The sequence below is a fragment of the Xyrauchen texanus genome, chromosome 12 (assembly GCF_025860055.1).
Source record: "Xyrauchen texanus isolate HMW12.3.18 chromosome 12, RBS_HiC_50CHRs, whole genome shotgun sequence".
Lineage (NCBI taxonomy): Eukaryota > Metazoa > Chordata > Actinopteri > Cypriniformes > Catostomidae > Xyrauchen > Xyrauchen texanus.
In genome coordinates, this window is record NC_068287.1 from 43,896,331 (window position 1) to 43,924,040 (window position 27,710).

The 27,710-nt window shown below is 42.9% G+C and overlaps 1 protein-coding gene across 3 annotated transcripts in view; it reads right to left on the bottom strand.

Annotated features, from left to right (window-relative positions):
* LOC127653188 (mitochondrial import inner membrane translocase subunit tim16) overlaps positions 1–27,710 on the bottom strand; it is a 173,255-nt gene that overhangs the window by 92,296 nt on the left and 53,249 nt on the right. For all 3 annotated transcript variants that reach the window (XM_052139772.1, XM_052139770.1, XM_052139769.1), the window contains exons 8-9: positions 25,261–25,344; positions 25,044–25,126 (exon numbers count right to left, since the gene is read on the bottom strand). In XM_052139772.1, the coding sequence (XP_051995732.1) occupies positions 25,044–25,126; positions 25,261–25,344 (167 nt within the window). The remainder of the gene's footprint in view (positions 1–25,043; positions 25,127–25,260; positions 25,345–27,710) is intronic.

Here is a 27,710-nt window from a genome sequence, read left to right on the forward strand (position 1 = left end):
TATAAGATGGAGATTCAATTTTGATTAAAATGTCAGGTGGATGCCCAGCATTCACTCTCAGGGAGTCTGGCCCCAATGAAACAACCCCATTTTTCTAGGATGAATGGGTATTGATTGCCAAAGAGGTTGCCTCTGATGTGGGCTATCGTGCACTAGAGGAAAGGTAAAAAAACATCTGGGCTAATGTGAGAGCTGAAAGATGCCGTGCAGAGTAGTAGAGCAGGTCTACAACATCTCACCACAGCATAAGACCGGCCAAGAACATTGACACTCGCTGGACGAGCTGTTACGCTGGAAAGGAAGTCATGGAGAGTCATAGGGGAGATTAGTAGAGTTGCTTTGGTCTTATCAGATTTCCTCCAGCAAAACCATCAAGTCAGTTCACAAGCAGTTCAAGCTGCTTGAAGATAAGTCTAGATTTATATGTTTCTAAGGAAAATGCAAGTGGTCGTGCCAATTTAAAACGTTTTGGCACAATGTTTCCTGGCACGGCGTTCTAGGTGTGGCTGGGTGTAAGGGAGGCATTGCGGACCAATGCTTAACACGATCAAAGAGGACCAAGCCAAGCAAAATTATCAAGGAGGAGCACCTCCCTGTCAGACAAAGAGATAAACAGTAGACCACCCAAAAGACCAAAATGCTCCCCCAAAGATCACCTCCTAGTACGGCCCTGGTTCTAGGTGGTTGCTAGGTGATTCGGAGTGGTTGCTACTGTAGGTTCCCCCTAGTCATCATGATATTCTGGTCTGGATATATGGCCTGTCTCACTGTGAACTGTTGATCTCCTGTGCATGTTCATGATTGGGCATGAGAGACTACAACATTTGGGCGTTCAGTCGAAAACTTGTTTTTTTTTATCTAAAAACAGGTCCGTCACAGTGGTAGTGCAGAACACAACACAGCTGCACACAAAACAGAGAACAGAACTTACTAAACATGTCTGAAGAGTTTTTAGTCGAATAATTGATGCATTTCTATGCCCAGCCTTATTTTTAGGAACGTTTTTGGACTGGTGCCAGTTCACAATGGACGGAGTTATCACATGTGGCAGGGCGGAGGGCGGGGCCGGGTCGTGATTCTACACACCCGAACCCTTATCAGGCTAATCAAGCCTCCGAGAGGGATAAAGGCCGACTGCGGAGGATTGTGCGAGAGAGAGATCGTTTACGGGCATGTCCGTCATGTGTGTGTTTTGTCTTTTGTTAAGTTTATTATTAAAATATTATTTATACTGACAAGCCGCTTCTCGCCTCCTCCTTTCCCTTGAACTACGTTACACTGGTGCCGAAATCCGGGAAGGAGGAGGGATACGCCGTAGTAGAGTTCTCGCCACTACCGTCCACCCCAACGGAGCATTCATGGCCATCTGCTGGGGGACGAGGAGCCCGGCCACCTGGAAGCGGAGGACGGCCGCCGACCACGAGGGGAGAAGGGGCTCCTGCCAGGGGCGGAGGAGTCCCCTACCAGCCGCTGAAACACGCCGGGGACTGAGACTGCGGACCGCGAGTGGGGAGGGGCTCGCTGCCGACTGCCTGGGGCGGGAGAACTGCTGCCAGGGGCGGGGGAGACCCCTTCTGTTCCCCAAGAACGCGGCGGGGCGTTCCGTCCGCCAGAGGCTGGAGGACTGCCTCAGATCCGCTGGGGAGGTGCGGCTGTCAACCGTTAGAGGGTGGAGGAATGGCCGAGGAACAAGCTACGGCGTATCGGAGAACTGGCGAGTAAATGTTTTCTCTCTCTCTCTCTCTCCACCCCCTGTGTCTTGTGTTCCCTCCCCTCCCCCCATTCCCCTCACTCTTGCCACATCCACACAGTGCCAAAAATAGAAACCAAACAATTGATAGAATGTACCATCGCTCATCACTGCTGGTTAGGACAAAAACTCTGATTAAATCCCTAATCTTAATTTTGAGTCATAGTAATAGTTATGTTTGCCTCCCTGCATAGTTGAGTCTTCACTCTTTCAAAGGATCATGAACAGTACTGATTGCCCCCTCACAGGGTTTGAATCAAGCCCAGGGGCAAGAGACCACAGGAATGCTGATGCTAGCAGGGGAGATATAGAATATGGGGACTGGGAAGAATGGAATGATGAAGAAAAATAGAGAAAATGAAATACTAATGACAGAAGCATGCAGTGAACACAGAGCTCTCTATAAAGCACTTGGTTATTACGAGGGCCGATTGAACCACACATATAATAAGTAGAGCGCAAGACAAAGAAAAAGAAAATAGAGGCAGATTTGTCTGAACAATGGAGAAGAAGAATATAAGAAGAGAGAGGATGGGCAAATGGACGTTAGGGTCCAAACCTCAGCATTCTACTAAAATGTCAATGTAGTGAAACTACTCAAATGTCCAATGTGAGGAGCTAAAATTGTAATGTTCTCCCAAACAGATGAGATTTCTAAAGTTAATGCTCTATCGATATTTTTGGTTTTAAATCACCAAAACCGACCTCCCTACCCAAATCCTTAAACCTAACCAAAAGTGTCGTAAAGAGAAAATGTGAGATGAAAAATGCAATTGCTGATGCAACCGCGTCATTTTGTGGTGCTTCTATGACACTTTCGACTCACGTGACGATTTGCGTGCTCTTCGGGACTCGTACCCCGTTCCTTTCCATCGCAAGTGCAACGCTCTATCAGTTGAGCAACCGCACAAATTAAATGCACTCAAAGAAGCTTGTAAATGTAGTTGATTATTTAATGCAAATGTTGAAATCTATCTCCTCACAAGTCGCTAAAGTAAAAGTAGAACATAAAATTAAGGGACTAAAAGTCGTTGTTATTGAAGTGCCTTTTGGGTGCATTTCTGCAGTACAACGAGCTGCGTAAAAAACATTTAGCAAAAATGCAAGTATAAACAATTTCAAGGACTGTTCGTTGGTGACGTCAAGTGATGTCATTGTTCCATGAACATTTCCTGTTTGTCAAAACAGAGACTATTTACCAGAGATGGGCCACTTCTATTAAAATGAATGGGAGATATTGGAACGCTCAATGGCAGCCAACGGTCAAACCACTTGACGTGCAAAATAGACAATCACCTTTCAGATACAGACATCGCCAGTCAATCAACTCGAGAACATGCATGCGCATTAGCTATACAAGACGGTATAATTGCAATTATAACGTCGCCCCGCCTAGTGTGCATAATCCCAATGAAGAGCCTCATCACCGCTGCCTTTAAACACAGAGTGCGCCTCTACCTGCTGGCGTCTTTACGTGTCCAGGAAAGGAGCGTGGATTGTCCGATGCGAGTTAGATGCATCGCCGGACCCACACCCCGGAATCCCGGCGCAAGTTTCAGCATGGGCCAGGACGTCGGGCCACTATTCCCCTCAAGTGCCAAGGCCCAAGGAAGCCGGACCGCTCGAGTGAAGCCGCACAGATTTTATTGCTTATTTTAAATATGTCCTTTTGTTGTAATCTTGACCAACCGTTTTGGAGATTTTGGTCTTTCCCCATTCTGCACTTTCATGCCACTTGTTTACACAGAAAGATAGCTGTCAAAACTGCCCAGAACATTCCAAAAACGGTCACCAAGTGGACTGACTTGCCTTGATAAAGAGACTTTGTTGAAAGGACCCGGAAATACGTCTGGACCATTCTAATTCCTTTGTTATGTCTATACTAACATCTTTCTATGAGACCAGGTAGAAAGTCTTTCAAATATGTTCCTCATTTTAGGAGAACGGAGAGTGATAAACGAGAACTTTCAGTTTCAAAGACAAGATGGAAATCTGCCTTTGACCGCCAGAGAGTGCAGTATTGCACAAATCATGACAGGGTAGAAAGAGGTCAGCGAGCAGGTGGGATTTATGATCGAGTTTTCTGCTAAGCCAAAAGTCAAACCAAGATGCCTCCTGCCAAGCTCTATGCCGAGAACGGACATCGACTTTAAAACACAGCTGCTTTCAATCACTGTTTATTGATGAAGCTGATAATACCGATCTCTGTCTAACATCTTCCACACACTATAAATGATGATGTGATTTTTAATATTCTTCTGCTGTTGTTGGTGTTTCTTGCCAAGATACAGGACTGTGCTGCTGAAATGGGTGCTTTTTGAGTCCAGGATTCAAAGAGTAAAACCATTAAGGGCCCACATGAAATCAAGCTCACCACTGCTGCCAACTAGGCGTAGTCCAGCTCTGGGGATCTAGCTGTTGAAGTCCAAGACAGCCGAACACCCTGCTCATAAGAGATCTCACCTGGAGGAAACATGGCATGAGTAACACCGTGTAAATGCTGCCGTGAGAGGTCCAGATTGTGTTTTAAGCCTGGCTTTGGTTATCAAACAGTCGTTCTCAATTAGGTAAAGTGGGACTCAGTTGGGGCTGTTTGTTTGGGATGTGCAAAACGGCACATTTTTTAAATCAACAAGTCGGTGGGTTGCCTGAACAACTGGTTGACTAATCCAAGGCCATACATTGGGGGGGCATTTTAAAGGGTAGGGGGGGTCATGTAAATTGAAGTCAAACAATGGTCCTCTTTGGCCCTGACTAAAAGCATTAAATGCAATAAAGGCCTTTGAACATTTCAATCATAAAACAGTGGGCAAACACTGAATGTTTAGCTAGATCTAGCTTACATCTTACATGACACTAACACTCTTATCCTAAACTGCTTGCTGATGCGTGGCGCTTGAATATAAATAATCCATGAGGTTCCTGCTTAGCTTCTTAAACTTGAGTCTCGCCTTCATCGGTTTGATTGGCTATTTCAAATGACACTGACGAGCGGTGTTAGACTACTTAAGACGCTAAAAATGTCACTTTTTTCAACTATTACGTTATTCATGGAGTGGTGGTGGTGTAGTGGTCTAAACCACATAACTGGTAAACTGGTAATCAGAAGGTCGCTGGTTCCACCATTGTATCCCCACAGCCACCACCATTGTGTCCTTGAGTAAGGCACTTAACTCCAGGTTGCTCCGGGGGGATTGTCCCTGTAATAAGTGCACTGTAAGTCGCTTTGGATAAAAGCGTCTGCCAAATGCATAAATGTAAATATTCATGCAACAACTTAATGACAATTAGACAGCGGTGCATAATGGACTGCAACAGAACCACAACAAGGATATCAATTATTGGGGGGACAATCTGGCCATATCTGATTATTGGCGGGGACTTGTCCCCCTCAATGTGTATTGTGGTTACGGCCCTGGACTAATCCATCTTAAGAAAGCCCTGTATAATTAGGTCACTTTCGGTCAATGACCCTCATCAGATGCAATTCTTAAGGGCTTGTCTGCAGTACATAAGATGCGTTCTTGTATTTAAAACAGACTACAGGGGTCTCAGGAAGCATTTTTAAAGGTTGGACTAACTTTACATATGGTCTTAAAAATGTAACGCTGGTGGCAGGACACTCAAAAACTGCGAGATGCAACGCAATGGACAAAGACGTACAACTACACGGACTGTGCTTTAAAGAAATATCCTGGGTCCAACACAAGTTAAGCTAAATCGACAGCATTTGTATAAAACAATACAGTATGTTCGTTAATATATCTTTAGTGATTAAATAACTTGTTAATTGTTTCTGCGTAAAGTTATATCCAATTTTACAACTTTGTTGCCATGACGATGTAACAATGTAGACTCTAAAACTCTAAAATAACAGCAAAAACGACGATTTAAACAACTCTACAGCTCAAATAATACACAAGTGTAACAGAGGAATTAATGTAAGTGCTTTTATAAAAATATAAACTTCACATTTCTGCCTTTAAACCCTCAAAAAATTGGCCCCATTCACTTCTATTGTAAGTGCCTCACTGTGATCACAATTTGTGGGGTTTTTAAAGAAAAATGATTTTTTTGTTGTAATTAACAAATGCTGCTGATTGAGCTTAACTTGCACTGAACCTGGAATATACCTTTAAGGTAGCCCTGTATATTTAGGCTGGTCTCGGGTTCACCTGACCCCAATCGGACATGTTTTTAAGATGACAAAAACAGCTAGATGAGGCACAAAGGAATGGAACAGAATATTGGGTCTCCGGATGCGTTTTTAAAAGTATGAACTCAAAAAACAGTGCTAGACCAGGGGGGTCTGTGTATCTCAGTGAGTAAAGACGCTGACTATCACCCCTGGAGTTCACTGGTTCAAATCCAGGGCATGTTGAGTGACTCCAACCGGGTCTCCTAAGCAACCAAATTGGCCCGGTTGCTAGGGAGGGTAGAGTCACATGGGGTAACCTTCTCGCTGTCGCTATAATGTGGTTAGTTCTCAGTGGGGCGCATGGTGAGCTGAACGTGGATGCTACGGTGGATGCTGTGAAGCCTCCACATGCACTATATCTCCGTGGCAACATGCTCAACAAGTCACGTGATAAGATGCGTGGGTTGACGGTCTCAGACGCAGAGGCAGCTGGGATTCGTCCTCCGCCACCTGGATTGAGACGAGTCACTCCGCGACCACGAGGACTTATAAGCGCATAGGGAATTGGCCGTTCCAAATTTTGTGAAAAATGGGCTCAAACACAGTGCGAGACGCAACGCAATGGGCAAAGATGCAAGTCTGAATTTGTCAGATTGGAACAACGTTGCTCAAAACTGAATATAACAATTTTAAAGTGCAAACTGTCTTTAACAGCTAAGCACAGCATACTGTGTCAACACTATTTACATTTCTGAAAATGACAAAACCAGTCGGTTTAATCGGTTTTTGGATGAACACTTTTGTTTTGCTTGGCTGACCCATTAACAGGTGCTGCTAGAGAATAGCCTGTTCAGTTGTGTTTGCATGGTCAGGAAGTTTTGGCAAATCTTGTTGCTACTTTGTGAAAAATGAATAGATTAAGAAGCAAAGAAACACATGCATTCATGCCGTCAGGGGCAAGAGGATGTGAACTCAATGGTCCAGCCTATCTTGAATTACAACAAAAGCCTCGGGATACACATTTTTTCACTGTGGGTGACTTGAAGAATTCATGCACACGTACAATTTGGAAGTGCAAACACAGGACTCATAAAGTCATAAAGTGAGTGAAACCCAGGGGTGCTTAGAGCGTGACAGTTGGAACACGGCCCAAAAACAGCCTGCAGTCCTCGATTTTCCTTATGAAAGAGCAATATCCCAGCCAAGCATGGAGAGGATGTTTGTGTGAACGCGTGTGTCCATGCTTCACAGTACCTGTGTTAAGAGGTATTCAGAAACATTTGTGTTGGACCACACAGACACCAGCCTGAAAACAACACAAACCATTCTTTAGCCTTCTCCACCCCGAGACATCCACTACCCCGGTAGGAATTTATAATTGACCTGTTTTTCGTGTTCATTCTGGATTTACCTCTGGGGTTCTTCTCGTGCACCAAAAATGCAACATTGGGAGTTTCAATCCATGTTTTTTTTATGCACATTTTGGGATATCGTAATAAAAATACTGGATGGAAACACAAAAATACCAATAAAATCTCAATAAAAAAAACTTGCCATTGACTTGACATATCATTAAACTGTAAACCCCAATGTTAATTAAACATAAGTTTTGGGCTTATAACTCAAATATCTATGTGCCGTGAAATCCATTTGGAACTTATGGAGCCATTTAAATTGATGTTATTAAGAATTCTGTTGTGTGATGTCACAATTCGAGTGATCTGTGTCCCCATGTTCTTCCCTGTCAACACTATCTCGGTTTTCCGTGTGCTTGTGCAACTGAAGTACAGGTGTTTATGCATTTCTGTGAACAATTCCGTTGTAAAGGGGTTACATTGAAAGGAGGAGGTGAGAACCGGCTTGACGATATAAATAATAGTTTAATGGAGAACTAAACAAAAAAACAAACACACACAGGTGTCGGACAGCTGTCTGTAAATCTCTCTCTCTCCCACCGCAGTCTCCAGTCAGCCTTTATCCCTCTCCGAGGCTTAATTAGCCTAATTAGGGGCTGGGTGTGCGGAATCACGCCCTCCACCCTGCCACATTCCTCCCTCGTTCTCTCAGTCCTGGGAGCCCCCGGCATGACGTACACCCCCTCTTTCCCTGGGGAGGGGCGTGCCTTCCGCACTGTCTGCCGGCAGGACATCCCCGTCTACCTGGATGAGGGAGGGGACAAGGGGAGGGATAAAAAAAAAAAGTGTGGCACCTACACGCCGTAACGGCGATCATGCCAAATTAACAAAAACATTTTAAAAAGAGACGGAAAGGCCAACACGGATCGGCAGAGGTAACCAAAACACGTACTTGCCGGTTCTCCGATACGCCATAGCTTGGTCCTCGCCCAATCCTACACCCTCTAATGGACAACAGCCGCACCTCCACGGAGAGATCGGAGCCAGACCTCCGGCCCCTGGTGGACGAAACGTCCCGCCGCATTTTTGGTGGACGGTAGGTGTCTCCCCCTCCCCTGGCAGAGGTAACCACTCCAGACGGTTGGTTGGGAGCCCCTCCTCCCCTCGCGGTCGGCGGCCGTTCCTCTGCTCTCAGGTGGCCGGCTCCTCCGTCCCCCGGCGGATGGCAGCGGCTGCTCCATTGGGGTGGATGGTAGTGGCGAGGACTCCACTTTGGCGCATCCCGGGTTTCAGGACCAGTGTAACAGGGTTACAGGAAAAGGAGGAGGCGAGAACCGGCTTGACGATACAAAAATATTTTAATAAGCAACTTAAACAAAAAAACAAACACACACAGGTGTCGGACAGCTCTCCGTAAATCTCTCACACTCAAGCTTCCAGTCGAACTTTATCCCTCTCTGAGGCTTGATTAGCCCGATTAGGGGCCAGGTGTGCGGAATCACGATCCGGCCCACCTCCGCCCTGCCACATCCGTATATTTTACGATTAACCAATAATCTTATACTCTCCTTTATTTGAGCTGTTAGCAGTGATTCAAGTAGTTTTACATTACATTTGATTTCTTTTATCAATTGCAGGATGCTTATTTGAATACTTAATACTGCTGTTAGACATTTAAAGCACTGCTTTCTTAATGTGCATGCGATTTCCTCATTTTAAAAGCAAGCATGCTAATGATAGTATAATACCGGCTATAACATAAAAAAACTGTACTGGTCAACATTTCTTAAATTGGTGCATCCCTACAAAACCAGTGTGGATTGTGAGTTATCCTGGGCACACATGCATACGTCTGAATATAGCCTATAGGAAAAATACACAACGACATAAAGGATCTTTTGAGATTTGATCATCTAAAGCAAAATGACCCAGCTTACTCACGAACACATCCTTGGGTGGGCCTGAACGTCAAATTGAGTTGAATCCCAAACGCAACAAACCAGCCAGCCCGCCCACGCTGCACTCCTCATAAACAACATTTTATACTACAAGTTAGAAGGAGACGTGACCTCTGACCAACATGACCTCAGCGAGCGCCATACGACCACTTCATAAACGAGATGTCAGCTCCGTACAACAAACAGACTTGAGCCTCACAGAACAGGTTGTTATTCAAAGAGGCGCGCACACACGCATACATTCACACAAGCTTTGCAACTTTAATTGCAGGTCGAGTCTGGACATCGACATGCGCTCGCAGTCTGATTCCAACTGAGTGGTTGAATGGCAGCTCAGGAAGCATATAATCTTTTATTAGTCGTTGTCAAGATAATTAAGTCACAGTTTAAACCAGAAGAGGCATCAGACCTGAGCAAGTGAATGACATTGATGGAGAAAAACCTTGCATTCAGAAGACTTGGAATACGACGCACAAGTTAACTCCAGAAAAATGCCTGTGTTGTTATTTGCACGTTGAAGCTTTACTGTATCACTGTGTCTCCATCACTTCCTCTCTCTAAACATAGTATAAAGGCCAAAAAAGTTACAAAAAAGATATTGTTAATTGTAAATGGATATGACCCAAAAGTATCATAAAAGTACCCTATGTGCCTTGTCATATTAAAAGACTTCTGAAGCCATTCGATCACTTTGTACGATGAACAAACCTGAAATATTTAAGTCATCTCAACTCCTGTATACAGTCCCGAAATCAAATATGGAGACACGTAAAAAAACATGAAACCTCAATGGTCCTTGTGCCATGACGTCATGACGTTTGGCCACGAGATGTGCAAGAACCGAAGTATCAACAGCTATTGTATGGAAATCAGAAATCCCGTAATTATTTAAAAATATCTACTTTTGTGTTCTGCAATCCGAGAGCCCAAACCAAGGCCTGGCTCATGAGTATGTGGTTCAGACCAGTCTTTTGTTCGCTCTGTAATAAGTCGGCCAAATGGAGAGAGGCAAATTAGGCCCCTGTCCTGCACCACACTAAACAAATACCAGCGTCCACCTCGGTGCCTGACGCCGCGGCGGTGTGCCCATCCGCCTGCGGGCTGAGAGGCAGACGCCAATCCACTACCCGGTGGAAAATGCGGATCAGCCCTAATGCAGCCATGTGGCGCGGGACGACGCTGCGCTACTGCCCCTCATCTTACACACTCACCAACATCCACCCCCACCCCCTGACCACAACAGCTTCTAAATACATCTGCAGAGAGAGAGACAGAGAGGGGAAACTTAGCTCCTCACCACAACATTTTTACCTCTGAAGAGATGTAATTTAAAGTGAACCGCAGAAAGGTCAACACTGGAGCAGCTGGTGCCAACTCCTGCAGCCAGGATTTTTTATTCACTTGCTTCGCTGACATGGTGGATAGGTATCTATTTTTTTGGGACTGCTTCCAAAAGGTGGTTCGAAAAGTATGGGTTAGAATACAGGCCTTGTTTGCGTATGCCTGCATGCTACGGCAGGGGTTTTTCAGCTTTAAAAAGAAGCCTTTCTTTTTTAACTTCTAATAATTTTCATCTCGATTTTGTTCAGGGACAGTTTTGCTTCAGTGGGCTTCAGAACAATGTGGTCTCGCCACTCGACTGAGCACAATAGTGTTATAGTGCTAAAGTCAGTGTTAAAAAGATGGACCAGGGTGGCTGAGACAAGACAAACATTCTTAAACCTTTTCATTGAAAAAAATAAAGTAAGTTTTGTATGTTTTCTAATGTAACGCTGCCCCCTTAAATTCTTTGGCCAGCTCATGATAATTAAATTGATTTTATATGATTTATTTGAAAGAATTAAAAGAACAGTTTCATGTCTATCCTTGTATTTTTCATCTGGTCGAGGTTGATCAGGGTTTTAGAAAGTAATTAGTAATAAGTAATAAAATTACTTTAGTAATTAGTAATCTAATTACACTGTAGGAGATGTAATTAGTAGTTATTAATGAATTACTTTTTAGAGTAACTTAGCCAATACTGGCCCAACACAGCTGTTTGGTGCACGAGCACACAGCAGCAGCGAAGCATGTTAGGCTCACACAAAGGGGTTGAAGGCAAACCGTCCTTGCTCAAACACACTCCAAACTCTATTCAGTCAGCTTGCTTTCTAGGCGTGGGGGAATCTTCATCCCAGCAAAACTGAAAGAGTGACTCCCAAAGAGTGCAGATGGAGTGAGTGACTCTGAGAAAACACTATATACTGTCAGTCCGTGAAAACCAGATAATATTTTTCCACTGATCATATCTGGGAACAGTTCTGATGTCATAATCATGAGCTGATCATATCTGGGAACAGTTCTTATGTTAGAATCATGAACTGATCATATCTGAGAACAGTTCTGATTTCATAATCATGAACTGATCATATCTGGGAACAGTTCTTATGTTAGAATCATGAACTGATCATATCTGAGAACAGTTCTGATGTCATAATCATGAACTGATCATATCTGAGAACAGTTCTGATGTCATAATCATGAACTGATCATATCTGAGAACAGTTCTTATGTTAGAATCATGAACTGATCATATCTGAGAACAGTTCTGATGTCATAATCATGAACTGATCATATCTGAGAACAGTTCTGATGTCATAATCATGAACTGATCATATCTGAGAACAGTTCTGATGTCATAATCATGAGCTGATCATATCTGAAAACAGTTCTTGATGTCTAGTAATCATGAACTGATCATATCTGAGAACAGTTCTGATGTCATAATCATGAACTGATCATATCTGAGAACAGTTCTGATGTCATAATCATGAACTGATCATATCTGAGAACAGTTCTGATGTCATAATCATGAACTGATCATATCTGAGAACAGTTCTGATGTTATAATCATGAACTGATCATATCTGAGAACAGTTCTTATGTCATAATCATGAACTGATCATATCTGGGAACAGCTCTGATGTCATAATCATGAGCTGATCATATCTGAAAACAGTTCTGATGTTAGAATCATGAACTGATCATATCTGAGAACAGTTCTGATTTCATAATCATGAACTGATCATATCTGAGAACAGTTCTGATGTCATAATCATGAACTGATCATATCTGAGAACAGTTCTGATGTCATAATCATGAACTGATCATATCTGAGAACAGTTCTGATGTCATAATCATGAACTGATCATATATCTGAGAACAGTTCTGATGTCATAATCATGAACTGATCATATATCTGAGAACAGTTCTGATGTCATAATCATGAACTGATCATATCTGAGAACAGTTCTGATGTCATAATCATGAACTGATCATATCTGAAAACAGTTCTGATGTCATAATCATGAACTGATCATATCTGAGAACAGTTCTGATGTCATAATCATGAGCTGATCATATCTGAAAACAGTTCTGATGTTAGAATCATGAACTGATCATATCTGAGAACAGTTTTGATTTCATAATCATGAACTGATCATATCTGAAAACAGTTCTGATGTCATAATCATGAGCTGATCATATCTGAGAACAGTTCTGATGTCATAATCATGAACCGATCATATCTGAAAACAGGTCTGATGTCATAATCATGAAATGATCATATCTGAAAACAGCTCTGATGTCATAATCATGAGCTGATCATATCTGAAACAGTTCTTATGTCATAATCATGATTTGATCATATCTGAGAACAGTTCTGAAATCATGAACTGATCATATCTGAGAACAGTTCTGAAATCATGAACTGATCATATTTGAGAACAGTTCTGATGTCCTAATAATGAACTGATCATATCTGAGAACAGTTCTGATGTCCTAATAATGAACTGATCATATTTGAGAACAGTTCTGATTTCATAATCATGAACTGATCAAATCTGAGAACAACTATAAAGCCAACATGAACTACTTGTAAGCCCTCATTCTAGATCAATACAAGTTGTACCCAGAGTGTGATAAAAAATGACAAAATGTACAAAGAAAACACAAACATGGCAGCATGATGTCAGTAATAACACATGGGGGTAAACACTATAATCACAGTGGAATGTGGATGTTATAGAGTGATGTGTATTCCTGAGTATTCCAATACATATACAGTATATTGCATATATCTTTATTGTATAGCAAAAGGTAAGTAGAAAAAAAGTGCAGCTCTCTTTCCTGCTTGACATGATCACACAAAATTGCAAACTTTAATATGATCATAGAGACCTTACTGTATGTTTCCTGTTGAAACCTAAAAAACAAATTCAAGCATGAAGAACAAGGCAAAGAAAGGAAAATTCTAAACGAACACGCGGCTGCTGTTCTTTGAAAAGTCCCTTTCCACCTTTTCTTTTCATTTAGATGAAGTTGAGAATCTCATTAAAGCTGTCTGTAACTCTTAAAGGGACAGTTCAACCAATAATACAATTCTGATAGCAATTACTGACCCTTATGTTGGTCCAAACCTGTATGACTTTCTTTCTTCCATGGAACACAGAACACATTTTTAGGTGAACTCTTTTATGTTACAGTATAACCTTCAGTAAAGCTGCTTTGAAACGACGTGTGTTGTGAAAAGTGCTATGCAAATAAAAATCACTTGACTATCCCACAACTTGTGGTCATTATATACTTTCAAAACATCGTCAAGATAACCTGACAGGCAAGGATGTTTTGTCTATCCTACTGTACGCATGCATTGTTCCATCCTTGTCCTCACCTTTTGAATCCATAGAAACGCCTGCAATCAGCCAAGAAAAATGTCTATACACAAGCACATGATGTTGCCCGTGGCTGGTCCAATGACTAATGAAATTGAGTCATAATGAACAAGTGTGTCCAACATACACTCACAAACGTCCCGGCTAACAGCTAACAGCCTAAACGGCCATCACATATCCAGAGCGATTGAGCGGCTGTTCTCCTGACACTAATTCGTTCTTGTTATTCAATGGACAAACCAACCAACAACTTCAAATGGGCTGCCCTCCTGTCAGTAGTGAAACGGAACATGCTTGCTAATAAGCAACTGCTGTAGGACAATGAACATCGCAATAGGGACGGCCAAGGACAGATCGTCCCGGTCTGATGAATCTGAATGACAATGAAATAATAATTTAGATATAAAAAAACAGAAATGCCATAAAGTTGGAAAACTACGGTCAGCTGCTGGCTCCAAAAGTACACAGCTGTATGTCATTTCCTTTGACGTTACTTAGACCCTTTATAGATGAGAAAGGAAAGGTAGTCTGACAATTTTATGGCATCAAGTTTGGCAATCTACTAGAAAGCAAATCCAGATCGTTCCACCATCCTATCAAATCTATTATACAGGCCTTCTTATAGGTTTCTAAATTAAAGTTTGAATTAAAAACAGCTTAGGTCAGCTCTGTCATAGCAGGTCTCCCAGCCTGCTCAAGCTAGTCAGGTTTGCTGGTTTTAGAGGAGTTTTAGGCACTGACCAGCTGGTTAGATCAGCTTAAACCAGTTAACACAAGCAAATCATCTTAGGCTCGTTTAAGATGTTTCTTAGCAGGGGCCAATACAACTAATTCAATGAAATTGTCCTGCTTGAATATAAAACAAATTCCATGTTGCTTGGGTTTTTAAGAATGCATTTTCCAAAAATAGGAGTCGGTGTGTGTTGTGTATATAAATGTGTGTGTGTGTGTGTTGGCGTTCACTCTGTTAAAGTGGCACTCAGCGCTGGCAGAAGTTATTGTCCACCGAAACCAGCACTAATGTGAAACACACACTCACCCCGTGTTTTGACCGCATGGAAAGGGCGGCCGTTCAACCCACAGCTCCAATCATGGAGCATCATTTAAAAGCCACTTCAGCTTCAGAAAAAAGAATGTCCCACTTACAAAAATGTACTATGGTAACACAGTGGTAGTTTGGAGTTCTTGGGGTACCATGTAAATACCATGGTACAGAAATATTTCAGCTCTGTTGGTCTATACAATGCAAAAGAATGATGGACAGAACTTTTAAGGTCCAAAAAGCATATAAAGCCAGTATAGAAGTAATCAATACGACTCCAGTGGTTAAATCCATGTTTTCTGAAGGGATATGATAGGTGTGGGTGAGAAACAGACCAATATTTAAGTCCTTTTTTTACTATAGATTCTCCACACTGCCCAGTAGGTGGTGATATGAAAGAACAAAGTTAATTATGAAACTATAATTTTTTTTTTAAATGATTCAAATGAACAAAAAATGATGTTGCAATACTAAAAAAAAAGAATCACGTTGCGGTAAAAAGAATCGTGAGGTAAAACTTCCTGTAACAGTGTAGTACCCCCCCCAAAAAAACACTGTAAAATTTTAACAAGAGGATAAAGGCCAACGCGGAGCGGCAGTGAGAGAGAGAGATGAAAAAAAAATAAAATTACTCGCCAGTTTTCCGATATGCCGTAGCTTGTTCCTCGGTCACTACTCCACCATCTAACGGACGACAGCCGTGCCTCTCCGGGCGGATCGGAGGCAGTCCTCCAGCCCCTGGCGGACAGAACGCCCCGCCACATTCTCGGGGAACAGAAGGGGTCTCCCCCGTCCCTGGCAGCGGTTCTCCCACTCCAGGTGGTCGGCAGCGAGCCCCTCCCCGCTTGCGGTCGGCGGCCTCAGACCCCCCAGCGTTTCAGCGGCGAGCCCCTCCCCGCTCGCGGTCTCAGAACCCGCCGTGTTTCAGCGGCCGGTAGGGGACTCTTCCGCCCCTGGCAGCGGCCCTGACCACTCCAGGCGGTCGGTTAGGAGCCCCTTCTCCCCTCGCGGTCGGCTGCTCCATTGGGGTGGGTGGTAGTGGCGAGAACTCTACTATGGCGTATCCGTCCTCCTTCCAGAGTTTCGGCACCAGTGTAACGCAGTTCAATGGAAAGGAGGCGGCGAGAACCGGCTTCACACCACCGTCCACAATCGGCCTTTAACCCTCTCGGAGGCTTAATTAGCCTGATAAGGGACCGGGTGTGTATAATCACGAGCCGGCTCCGCCCTCCGCCCTGTCACAGGTATATCTTAAAGTACCATAGTATTACCAACTGACTGTACCATGGGACTGCTATGTAACGGTAAGATCAGTAATTATTTAACTTTTATTCTACAAGTAAATTTGCATTTACATTTATGCATTTGGCAGATGCTTTTATCCAAAGTGACTTACAGTGCACTTATTACAGGGACAATCCCCCCGGAGCAACCTGGAGTTAAATGCCTTGCTCAAGGACACAATGGTGGTGGCTGTGGGGATCGAACCAGCAACCTTCTGATTACCAGTTATGTGCTTTAGCCCACTACGCCATCTCTAACAATTACTGTGCTATATCGGGCAGCCGGGAGATGCTGTTATATACATTTTCATTGAGAGACTCTTCCAACACACTGCAAATGAGAAAGCTGATACTGCAGTTGGCCCGTTTCATAGACAGTGGAAAAAATGGATGGAACAATATGCAACCAAATTCACTATTAATAACTAACAGGTATTAGGACATTATGACAAATGCCAAGTAAGAGAAATAACAGCTCAGCGAGAGGAAAGAAGACTGAATTCCTAATTAAAACCATATTGGTGAAGAGTTCGTGGAAAGGGAGTGCTTTTTGTCTACTTCTTTTGTTATTCTTTAAATACAGCACAAAAAAGGGACTTATACCAGAGCAGACACACTTTAAAAATACCTGAGGGATGGATAAAAAGACGCCAGGGATTTTAACCACCAGCTGTCAGATATTTCCACATCCCTCTTTCAGAAGCAACGAGAAGCTTTTTTTTGGCTGTTTAATTGAACTCCCATTGCGTTAAGCGTTTGTCCTGGAGCTTGACTTCGCAAGGAGGTCACCAGGTAAAAAGCGCAGACATAGCGAAAATAAAATGTGTGTTTTCAAATATTTTTACTGGAGATTTTTGGAGTCTTTTACTGAGTTCTGGAGAAAAGATCGAACTGCTATATGGGGGTCAGGATTTGGCGGCCATTTTTTTCCAACTCAGTCTTAAACATAAGCCTCTTCACGCCTTGTCTCTTAAAAAACATTTTTGGAGCCCTCTTTCCATCACCCCCAATTTTTTTCAACGTTGTTATTTCTGCAGACTAAAAGAGTGAAAATGACTAACAGATTCCACTGACCCAGAGTCAACACACCAGTTGGCGTCAGGGTCTGAGTTGGCTAGTTTTTTCTTATATCTTTTTTAACTTTTTGATATTTCGATTTCTGCCTTTAAACCCTTCAAATATTGGCCCCATTCACTTCCATTGTAATTGCCTCACTTTAACCATGAGGAGGGACCAGATTAAATATTTAAAATCAACATCATGCAATCAGTTTTGTAGATTGAGCTTAACTTGCATTGAAAACAACAACAACAACAACAACAACAACAACGTCCAAAGCACGAAAGTGTCTTTTATAAACTCAAATTAGGTTTGTTAACATAAAATGCGTTCTTGCATTTAAAAAAGCTAGCCAGAGCACAAAAGAATGGAACAAAATGTAAGAGTTTCGAGAAACATATTTAAAAGTTGTTAAAAGTCTTCATAAATGCACAGCACATGCTAACAATGTTGCGTCATAGAGGTTAAGGGAGCGATATGTAACATTGGAATCAAGCGTTTAAAATGGGTACTACAGTCCAAATTCGAAATATTGGAGAGAGTCGTCTCCCCCGCCCCCTCCTCCCCAGACTTGAAGCTCACATGGGTTGGCAGGTTGAGGACACGCAACAGGAACGAGCAAACCGACAATAGCAAATGAAGATGCTAATAGCTAATGTATACGTTTGCAATGTTTATATTGTTTGCAAATTATAAACCAGCTCATGTGTATTTTTTACAACTGTAGCTGGCTTCCATGGCTGCAGCACGCTGTGTTTGCCCCATAACTTGTTTTAAATCTGGCAACCCGAGGTGTCGAAATACTATCGGGAAATGTGCAGTGGGCGGGATCACACAGGCCAAAACACAAACAGAAATTCTGGCCCGGAATGGACATTGCAAAGTAGAATATACTAGCTGTAGCATTGTTTTTGGAGAAGCCAGTATTTCAACTTAGCATGTTTCCTTAAACTCTGATAGCATATTATGCTAATTTTAAGCTTTATTACAGTAAATATATTACATATTGCACCTTTAAAAGACACCCGTCTAGCACATTTACAGATCACTTTTATGATAATTTTTTAAACAGTGCAGATGGGTGCAAGAATGAATTTTGTGTGAACAGCCCCTCAGACCAATTTGTCGACTAGTCGTTCAGCCAACTGACCATCTAGTGGATTTTGAAAATACATACTTTTTTGGGTCTGTGTAGCTCAGTGGTAAAAGACGCTGGCTACCACCTCTGGAGTCGTGAGTTCGAATCCCAGGGCGTGCTGAGTGACTCGAGCCAGGTCTCCTAAGCAACCAAATTGGCCCGGTTGCTAGGGAGGGTAGAGTCACATGCGGTAACCTCCTCGTGGTCGCTATAATGGGGTTCTCGCTCTCGGTGGGGCACATGGTGAGTTGTGCGTAGATGCCGCGGTGGATGGCGTGGGTCTCCATAAATGCTATGTCTCCGCGGATGCGCGGGCTGATGGCCTCAGACAAGGAGGCAACTGAGATTCATCCTCCGCCACCTGGATTGAGTCACTACGCTACACGAGGATTTAGAGCGAATTGGGAATTGGACATTCCAAATTGGCGGAAAATACATACTTCTGCACATTTCTACTCTCCAAAAGCCAAAATCATGGCTACTTCACCTCAACATCTGGATCTGAATCCCATCGTGACCTTGTGGACCAGATCTGAAAGCGACCGCAGCGGGAGAGTTCGTCTGCCCAATCTGGCTCAGTCTACGCCAAGTAGCCTAAACGAAAATGAACTGACAGCAGAAATGAGCACCAAGGGAGAAAAATGAAACTACTGTATAGATCACCCAACACACGCCAAACGTAAACACAATGTTCCCCTCTTTTCCCTCACTTCAGAGAGATGGTACTCAAGAGCAGATGCCGGTAATCCGGCCCTGGTGGCTTCATCTGGGTTTGATTTGGGTAGCAGGAAGAGGGGGGAAAAGGTGGGGGTATTACCCCGCGGAGCGTTTATTAGTGAGGCACCCCAATCCAGTTGATTAAAGAGAGTTTGTATCGATTACAGCAGATGCCTGAACCCTGCTGAGACCATAGCCAGAGCAGAACAAATAGGCAAGTAAAATAAACAACCCCACCCAAACTCCGGACACCCTGTTAAACACAGAGACTACTCAACGCGAAAGAGCCTTGGAGATCCACAGCAGGAGCAAGGTCTGCTTCACCACCCACAATTGGACACTCTCTGCTTATTTTCAACAGCTATGACACATCCTTCTCTCAAGAGTCTTAAGAGCTGTAGTTTCATACCTCACTGACTTGTGGCAATATTAGTGAAATAACTTTGCAACTCTAGCTTCCCAAAATACAAAATACTCTTAATTTAAAGGGCTACAACTAGAGACAAGCTATTGAAACAAATTTGCTAAATATATTTTAAAACATTAGGGGGTCGGCTCTGACAGAATGGTTTCTTGTGCTACGAAAAAGCTAGATGCAGCGCAACATATGGAACAGAAGGCAGGTGACACTTTTTAAGACAAGTTCTTCTTAAGTTGACACGGCATCTAAAAACGCAACACTCCTGCACAAGACGCTGAAAACACAGCGAGACGTGGCGCAACGTTAAAAAGACGTCAGTGTAGCGCAAACGAAATTGCGTGCTTCATTACACCTTTCGCTGCAGTTTCCAAGTGAAATGTCCAGTGGGGGGCGCCAAAAGCGAGAGAAATGATGTCGTAATAAGACAAGGTTTTTGAGGTGAATGTTAGATGGAGGTTTTAATGAGTAAAATGTTGTTAACCAACCTAAACCTAACCAATAGTATCCTAAATGCATATGAGAGGTGAGCAAAACCGACATCCTTACGCTAAAACAACTAGTGTCCTAAATGCAACATGAAAAGCACATTTTCGGAAGCAACCACGTCATTTAGTGTCACTTCTATGATACTTTCGTATCACATGTACGCTTGCGTATTTGTCAGCTAGTGTTAATTACATCAGGAAACATCGTCGAATCGTAGAAAGTGGCACGTACGTTTGTTTTTAAAACAATTTGGTATAGTAACGTTCATTCAAGTTGCACTGTTAATGTTAAAGATAAACTTCTTTGAAAACAGCATCACGCTACTGAAAAATGTAGTTAAGTTAGTAGCATCGCTATTTTTTGTTAGTTACTCTCCAACACTGCTTCTCGGTTATTATTATGCAGATAGATGATCCGTTAGAGTAAAACTAGTCAGGACGTGGTCTAGCCAGGGACAGGCCTGGAGGCCTGTGTTGAATCAGAGCTTGGTGAGGAACACTTAAAATCTTAAATGCTTCCAAGTTGGAGCGAGAATCGTGAGATTGCATGTTAGCAGTACGCCTGGATGCATATATTTGCAGATATCGCCAGCAACTGTTGACAATTAGTTGGCGAAATTTGAGTCCATTGCTAAGTTTAATGTTTTGTTGTGCTGCATCCTTACCAAACCTTGCTTTAGGGGACTTCCATTCCCCTAAAGCAACACATATAGAAATGCTTATATACAGCAACAAAACCCATGTGATCAGCAAAATTCTGCCTGGTTCAATTACACAGCCAATGTTTCCGTCCCAAGTCCCAAGACATATGAACTGGGATCGGATATTAGTCACCACAACATTGCCAATGTTTCCTCAAAAAGCTGGTTGCAATTGAGTCAAACTGTAAAGTTTGCTGATTGCAACCGGGTCAGAAGGTCTTATTAAAGTCATTATAATTATGTTTATGAGGTGGGGGTGTGTACGGAGTCAGGTGGTGAAGAACGCTGCAAGCTCCAATCGCGATTAAGATCTATTCAATATGGAAAACAAGTATAATGACCATTTTAATCATAGCAATTAAACCACCCATTCATTTTTTAAAACCTAGATCTAACTAATGGACCATGGGGGAGGCAAAATGGAAAAACAGGTCCATTTCCATATCCCATAGTACAGCGATGGTATCAAATGTTAATACCAGGGTTCTCAAAGCATTTTGTCAATAAATACCTATGATGTTTCTAGCCAATAAGGACATTTAAATATAATTTTAAAGATATTGAACTTCAAAAAGCTATTTCTAGCCATTACTTCTCTGGAAATCACAGTATTAAAATGCCCAAGTACTGTCAGGTTTTCATGACTGTGACAATCCTTTAAAACCATCGTGCTTTGATTTATAGCATGGTATAAACTGAGTACCATATTTACATGGTACTCAACAAAGATTACCATTGGTAAATTCTCCAAAAAAGAACAATGGTGCTTCTTAGTGAGTGTTAAGTTAAATCCATGACTTTAGGATATTTGCCCAGAGCCTGATTTATCCACTTCCAAGTTCTTGCAGTATCACAAACATACATAATCGTCCCATTTTCCATTTGGTTCTGAAATAAAAAACTGCTCGTGACAGATCAATAGTACCGCAACGTTTGGCCGCAAAATAAATCTCCACCCAAAACAGGCACGAACCATAAAATTGTATATAAACAAAGCAAACAAAAGGGTAATTACTGACGATAACTACTAGCAATTAAACTACGAGGAGGGCAGTTTCTTGTAGCCATTTTCATTGATAAAAGCCATTTAGCAAGTATGATCCTTCTTCCCAAAGTTTAATGTTTAAACACATTATTACACATAAAAAATCCCCATCAAGTTGCTTTATCAACAACTAAACACAGGTGCCAAAAATTGCTGCTAAAGACCGCAGGAACTTTTTGCGGCTTTCAGTCCATGTGTTAGCTTTGAAACCATCTGTATACTAGTTGACTTAGGCAACATTTACACCAATCTGTTTCCCAATTTCAGTTTTCTAACATCATCGTTTTCCAAAGTATGTGGTAAGAGAGTATGTATTCATAACGCTAAGTATTCTTCAGGTTTTTTCTCTCCCTTTTTCTCCCAATTTGTAACGCCCAATTCCCAATGCGCTCCAAGTCCTCGTGGTGGCGTAGTGACTTGCCTCAATCTGGATGGTGGAGGACGAATCCAAGTTGCCTCCACGCCTGAGACCGTCAATCCATGCATCTTATCACATTAGCGCGTTACCGCGGAGACGTAGCGCGTATGGAGGCGTCACCATATTCTCCGTGGCATCCACGTATTCGATGGAGGGTTTTTTCTACCCTTTTTCTCCCAATTTGGAATGCCCAATTCCCAATGCGCTCTAAGTCCTTGTGGTGGCGTAGTGACTCGCCTCAATCTGGATGGCGGAGTACGAATCTCAGTTGCCTCCGCGTCTGAGACCGTCAATCCGCGCATCTTATCACGTGGCTTGTTGAGCGCGTTACCGTGGATACGTAGCGCGTGTGGAGGCTTCACGATATTCTCCGCGGCATCCACGCACAACTCGCCACGCGACCCACTGAGAGCGAGAACCACATTATAGCGACCACGAGGAGGTTACCCCATGTGACTCTACCCTCCTTAGCAACCAGGCCAATTTGGTTGCTTAGGAGACCTCGCTGGAGTCACTTAGCACGCCCTGCAAGCAATTTTTTAGGGCCTTCAAAAACGTGTATGCGTCACCAGTAGTGACACTCGTAAAAGTCTTAAAGGTAGTTTTTCTGCAATGTCTCAAAACATAATGGCACGTGATTATGTCTCTGCCAAAATAAGGTGATTATTTGGCTGGTCTTCCGGCGTTAATGCACTGAGACAGCAGTTTGTTTTGCACAGTGCCAAGGACCAAGATTACGATCTGGACGGAGGAAGTAGAGTGCAGATTTTAAGAGTTATCTCTCTTGGCTCGTTACGGTACACATTTTTACAGCTAGCCTTCAGAAGACTGCTAACAATTATTTTTTTTGCTACTGTGAGGAAGTGGTGATCACATTTTCTCCCCAGTTAAATTCTTAAATCCAGTTTGTCCTGGACCGCAACCAGTAAGGCAATTAAGCGCAGAGAAATAGGGGTATGAGCCAGCAGTCATTAAAAACTAAATCTCATACAAATGCTTAATAGCGTTCATATAGGACCAGCTTTAACTCCATCTGCTCTGAAATGAGCTGGGAAAAAACTATGGAAATTACTCCAAGACAGGAATATAAAGAAAGTGTGGGCTAAAGGGGGTTAAGAGAAGCGACAACACACCAGGGAAAGGAAGCAAAATGAGTTTAGACAGGAGAAATGAGAGAGACAGCACTGAAATAAGCCCTCTTATATCTGGTGTTTTTCTGCATATTTTCTGCATAGATTTTGAAGACAGTTGATCCTGTACTATAACTGTAGTATTTACACAACCCATTCTATATATTCCACAAAGCTCACTTTACAAAATGCAAAAAAAAGTATCAAAACTGTCATTTTCAGGACAGAAATGTTGCCCAAGCAGCTATTTACACCAAACGTGTTTTTCCTTCCGTCTGCACTGTTTTCCAATTGGCCTGGCGAACTGATTGCAGCGCTACCTCTTTAGCCATGTAACTTGTCCCATCTGTTTGCACCAACGTTTTGGAATTGTTTACCTTTTTCTGGTAGTTAACCCAACGTGACTCACCCACCCTAGCAATTGGGCCAAGGAAGCCTGACTGGAGTCACTCAGCACGCCCTGGATTCAAACTTGCGACTGCAGGTGTGGTAGTCGGCGTCTATAATCCAGGACGTGCTGAGTGACTCCAGTCAGGCTTCCTAAGCAACCAATTCGCCCGATTGCTAGGGTGGGTGAGTCATGTTGGGTTAACCTACCAGAAAAAGGTAAACAATTCCAAAATGTTGGTGCAAACAGATGGGACAAGTTACATGACTAAAGAGGTAGCGCTGCAATCAGTTCGCATCGCAAGTCGTTGCTTCGCCCTCTTGATGTGTACACACATTTGTTCATTTTCATGGGAGCAATCTAGTATTGATTTGCGCTTTGAGGTATTGTTTTGAGCACTATACTTAGTGATGACATTTCTCTACACATTTTCCACCATTTTTCTATTTTTTGTGCAATCGCTGACTAAAACTGCCGCTCCATTGTATAATAAATGATTTCTTTCTGCACACTGATCATTTTTTTATGGCGCAATACATATCAGGTAACCCATTTGCCGCATACTAGAAAAAGACTATCAGAGGAAAAAAACCCTGTGTCTTAGCACAAGGCATGGGACATTTTTAAACCATAAATTCCCTGCCTGTGTAAGCACCTCTCCACTCGCTCCTCACACACCTCTATGGCTGTATGGATCCCTGAACCGCAGCGTACGCATCCCTGCTATCCACAAGAGAAGATACACAGAGTCAATACTACAGCAGTGCCACAACAGAGCAGTGTAAGCATCACATTTCATCTCACAGCCTATTCTCTGGCCCCGCAGGTCTGCTTCTGTAAACAGAGCAGTTCAAGTTTAGAGTAACGCTGAAGCACAAAGTCTCTCTCATACAAGTGCTGCCTGTGTGCCTGCCCGCCCTCACTGGACCTAAGCCACCAGAATCAGAGTCTACAGTTCTGCCACAACCAAAAAAAATAAACACAAGCTTTGAGACAACACAGAACTCAGAGTAACCTACCTACACTCACCAACTGGGCAGATAACTCGCTCTCTATGTCTATCCATCATCTATCTAAAATGGAACTGGGTCCAATTATTTACCAACTACCCAGTTAAGCCAAAATTCCAGTTTCGAGACATCCAAACAAGACAGCTGCCATTTTCTGGAAATAAGTCAATAGTTTGTGTCATGTAAAATACCCACATGAACATATGCACACAGAACACAAGAGTGGCCAACACAAACCTCCGAAAATCAGCGGCAGTTAATCTAGAGCACACTAAATATGCATTTGGACTCACGCATTGGAGGTGGCCAAAGACACTGTGCTGAGAGACGAGCTCAACTTCCTTCTGTCCCAGAGCTTCACTTCCTGTTGACGTACCTGCAAACACACACAAAAACGCACACATTGCATTCTTAAGCCATGAGCACAAGACATCCTATAAAAGAATGCACATTCAGTTATATAGTTTCCCCATTTGAACAGTAAGATTGAGTATGAAATGTCAACATTACCTGATTAAAGCCAGTGGTGATTAAGTTGTCATCTTTGATCCAGAGAATGCGCGAGTCTTTATTACCTTGAAGGCCCTGTGCGCACTGTAGAGAAACAAATATACGAGTGATATTAACATAAAAGTCAACCTAAAGTAAACAAACCAAGCCAACGGTCACATTGTCTATGTCAGGGTCCACTCACCAAGTGCCAAATTTGAAATTGGATTTGGTGAGTAAAATGGTAAATGGTCTGCACTCATATAGTGCTTTTTTAACCTTAGTGGTTACCGAAGCGCTTTACACTGTGTCCCATTCACCCATTCACACACACATTAATACACTAATGGTGGCAGAGCTGGCATGCAAGGCGCTAGCCTGCCATTGGGAGCAACTTGGGGTTCAGTGTCTTGCCCAAGGGACACTTCGGCATGTGGAGTCATGTGGGCCGGGAATCGAACCGGCAACCCTGCGATTGGCAGCCGACCCGCTCCACCACCTGAGCAACAGCCACCCCTAAACAAAATCAATTGGCCAGTAACTTTATGGAGCACAACAGTCTGGTTCCGGAAGTAAAAATTCCCATACATTTTTTCCATTGAAATATGTATTTTCAATAATAACATTATGACCACCTGCCTAATATGCTGCTGGTCCAAAACAGCATCAACCTGCCAATGCATGGACTCTACAAGACCCCTGAAGGTGTCCTGTGGTATCTGGCACCAAGACATCAGCAGCAGATCCTTCAAGTCCTGTATGTTGTGAGGTGGAGCCGCCGCAGTTCGGACATTTGATCCAGCACATCCCACAGATGCTCAATCAGATTGAGATCTGGGGAATCAGGAGGCCAAGTCAACACCTTGAACTCTTCCTCATGTTCCTCAAACCATTCCTGAACAATGTGTGCAGTGTGGCAGGACGCATTATCCAGCTGAAAGAGGCCACGGCCATCAGGGAATACCGCTGACACGAAGGGGAGTACCTGGTCTGCAACGATGTTTAGGTAAGTCCCGGCAGGACCCAGGGTTTCCCATCAGAACATTACCCAGAGCATCAAACTCCCTCCACCGGCTTGTCATCTTCCCAAAGTGCATCCTGGTGCCATCGCTTCCCCAAGTAAACGGTGCACACGTACACGGCCTCCCACTCCCAAAAGAAAACAGGACTCATCAGACCAGACGGCCTTCTTCAACTACTCCAAAGTCCAGTTCTGACAATCGCGTGCCCATTGTAAGCACTTTCGACAGTGGACAGGGGTCATCATGGGCACTCTGACCAGTCTGCGGCTACGCAGCAAGCTGTGATGCACTGTGTGTTGTGACGGATTCTTCCCGTAACCATTATTAAAATGTTCTGTGACCATCTGTCGGTTCGGACCAGATGGGATAGCCTGCATTGCCACTGCTGACCGGGAGCACCCCACAAGCCTTGCCGTTTCAGAGATGCTCTAACCCAGTCAGTCAGGTCTTTTTGCTTCAAATCGAAGTTTGTGATGTTGTGATTCACCTCGAAGCTGGTTTGTTTGATTCATGGCTTACAAGGATTTTATGGAAAGCCTATTGACGAAATGAATGGGAAAAATCCTTCTGGAACCAAGACGTCTGAAAACAATTAGCGGGCACAGATGCGCCCAATTGGGAACGGAGACATTTTATGGTTTGCGTGAATTGCAACATTTGCCATCAGAGGACTCCTAAATGTTTTTGGGTTTCACCAAAACTCCATGTGGCGACAAATATGTGGAATAATTCAACCATTAGGCCAAAATACGAAAATATGGGCAACAAAAATCATGACACATCTTCTTTGTTTTTTTGTAACGGATGAACCCTTACAAAAATGAACCATGGCTTTCCTACAGTAAGCATACGGTGTAACTAAAATCATAGTAACCACGGTTACTACAGTCGTGGTTACTAGACTACCATATTACTATAGTAAATCTATGGTTAATTCTCACAAGGGCAGATTCACAGAGATACAGGCGGACTTATCTTGCATATGATATATTATTTATAAAAATAATGCAAAAATACAGTTTTATGGCCAGTAAGAAATATTTGAGGTAGATTTTCTTAATTCACCCGCCATTGACAGTTTAGATCTTTAAGTTGTTTCTCAAAAAGACATTATATACAGAGAGTTAGAGAGAGAGTTTGGGAGAAACAGGGGTGCGTTTAAAGGTAGGTGTTGAAAGCAGGTGTCCCAATAACAGACTAGAGAAGAGTCCTCTTCCAGTCCTTTAAAGATCTCTTTGTGAAATATGAGACAGAACAGGGCTCGTCTGTGATGTGAGGGGTTGTTATGATTGACCTCTGACCTCTGAGTGACGGTTAAATCACTCTGACATCATCACAATGCTTTTTTAATCAATGTTGCTTTAATCAGTAGCGCTGATACAATGTTGCTCAAACGCTGGGAAATGATGTTTGACTACATTTGATATGTGTTTAAGAGATTTTAAAAGA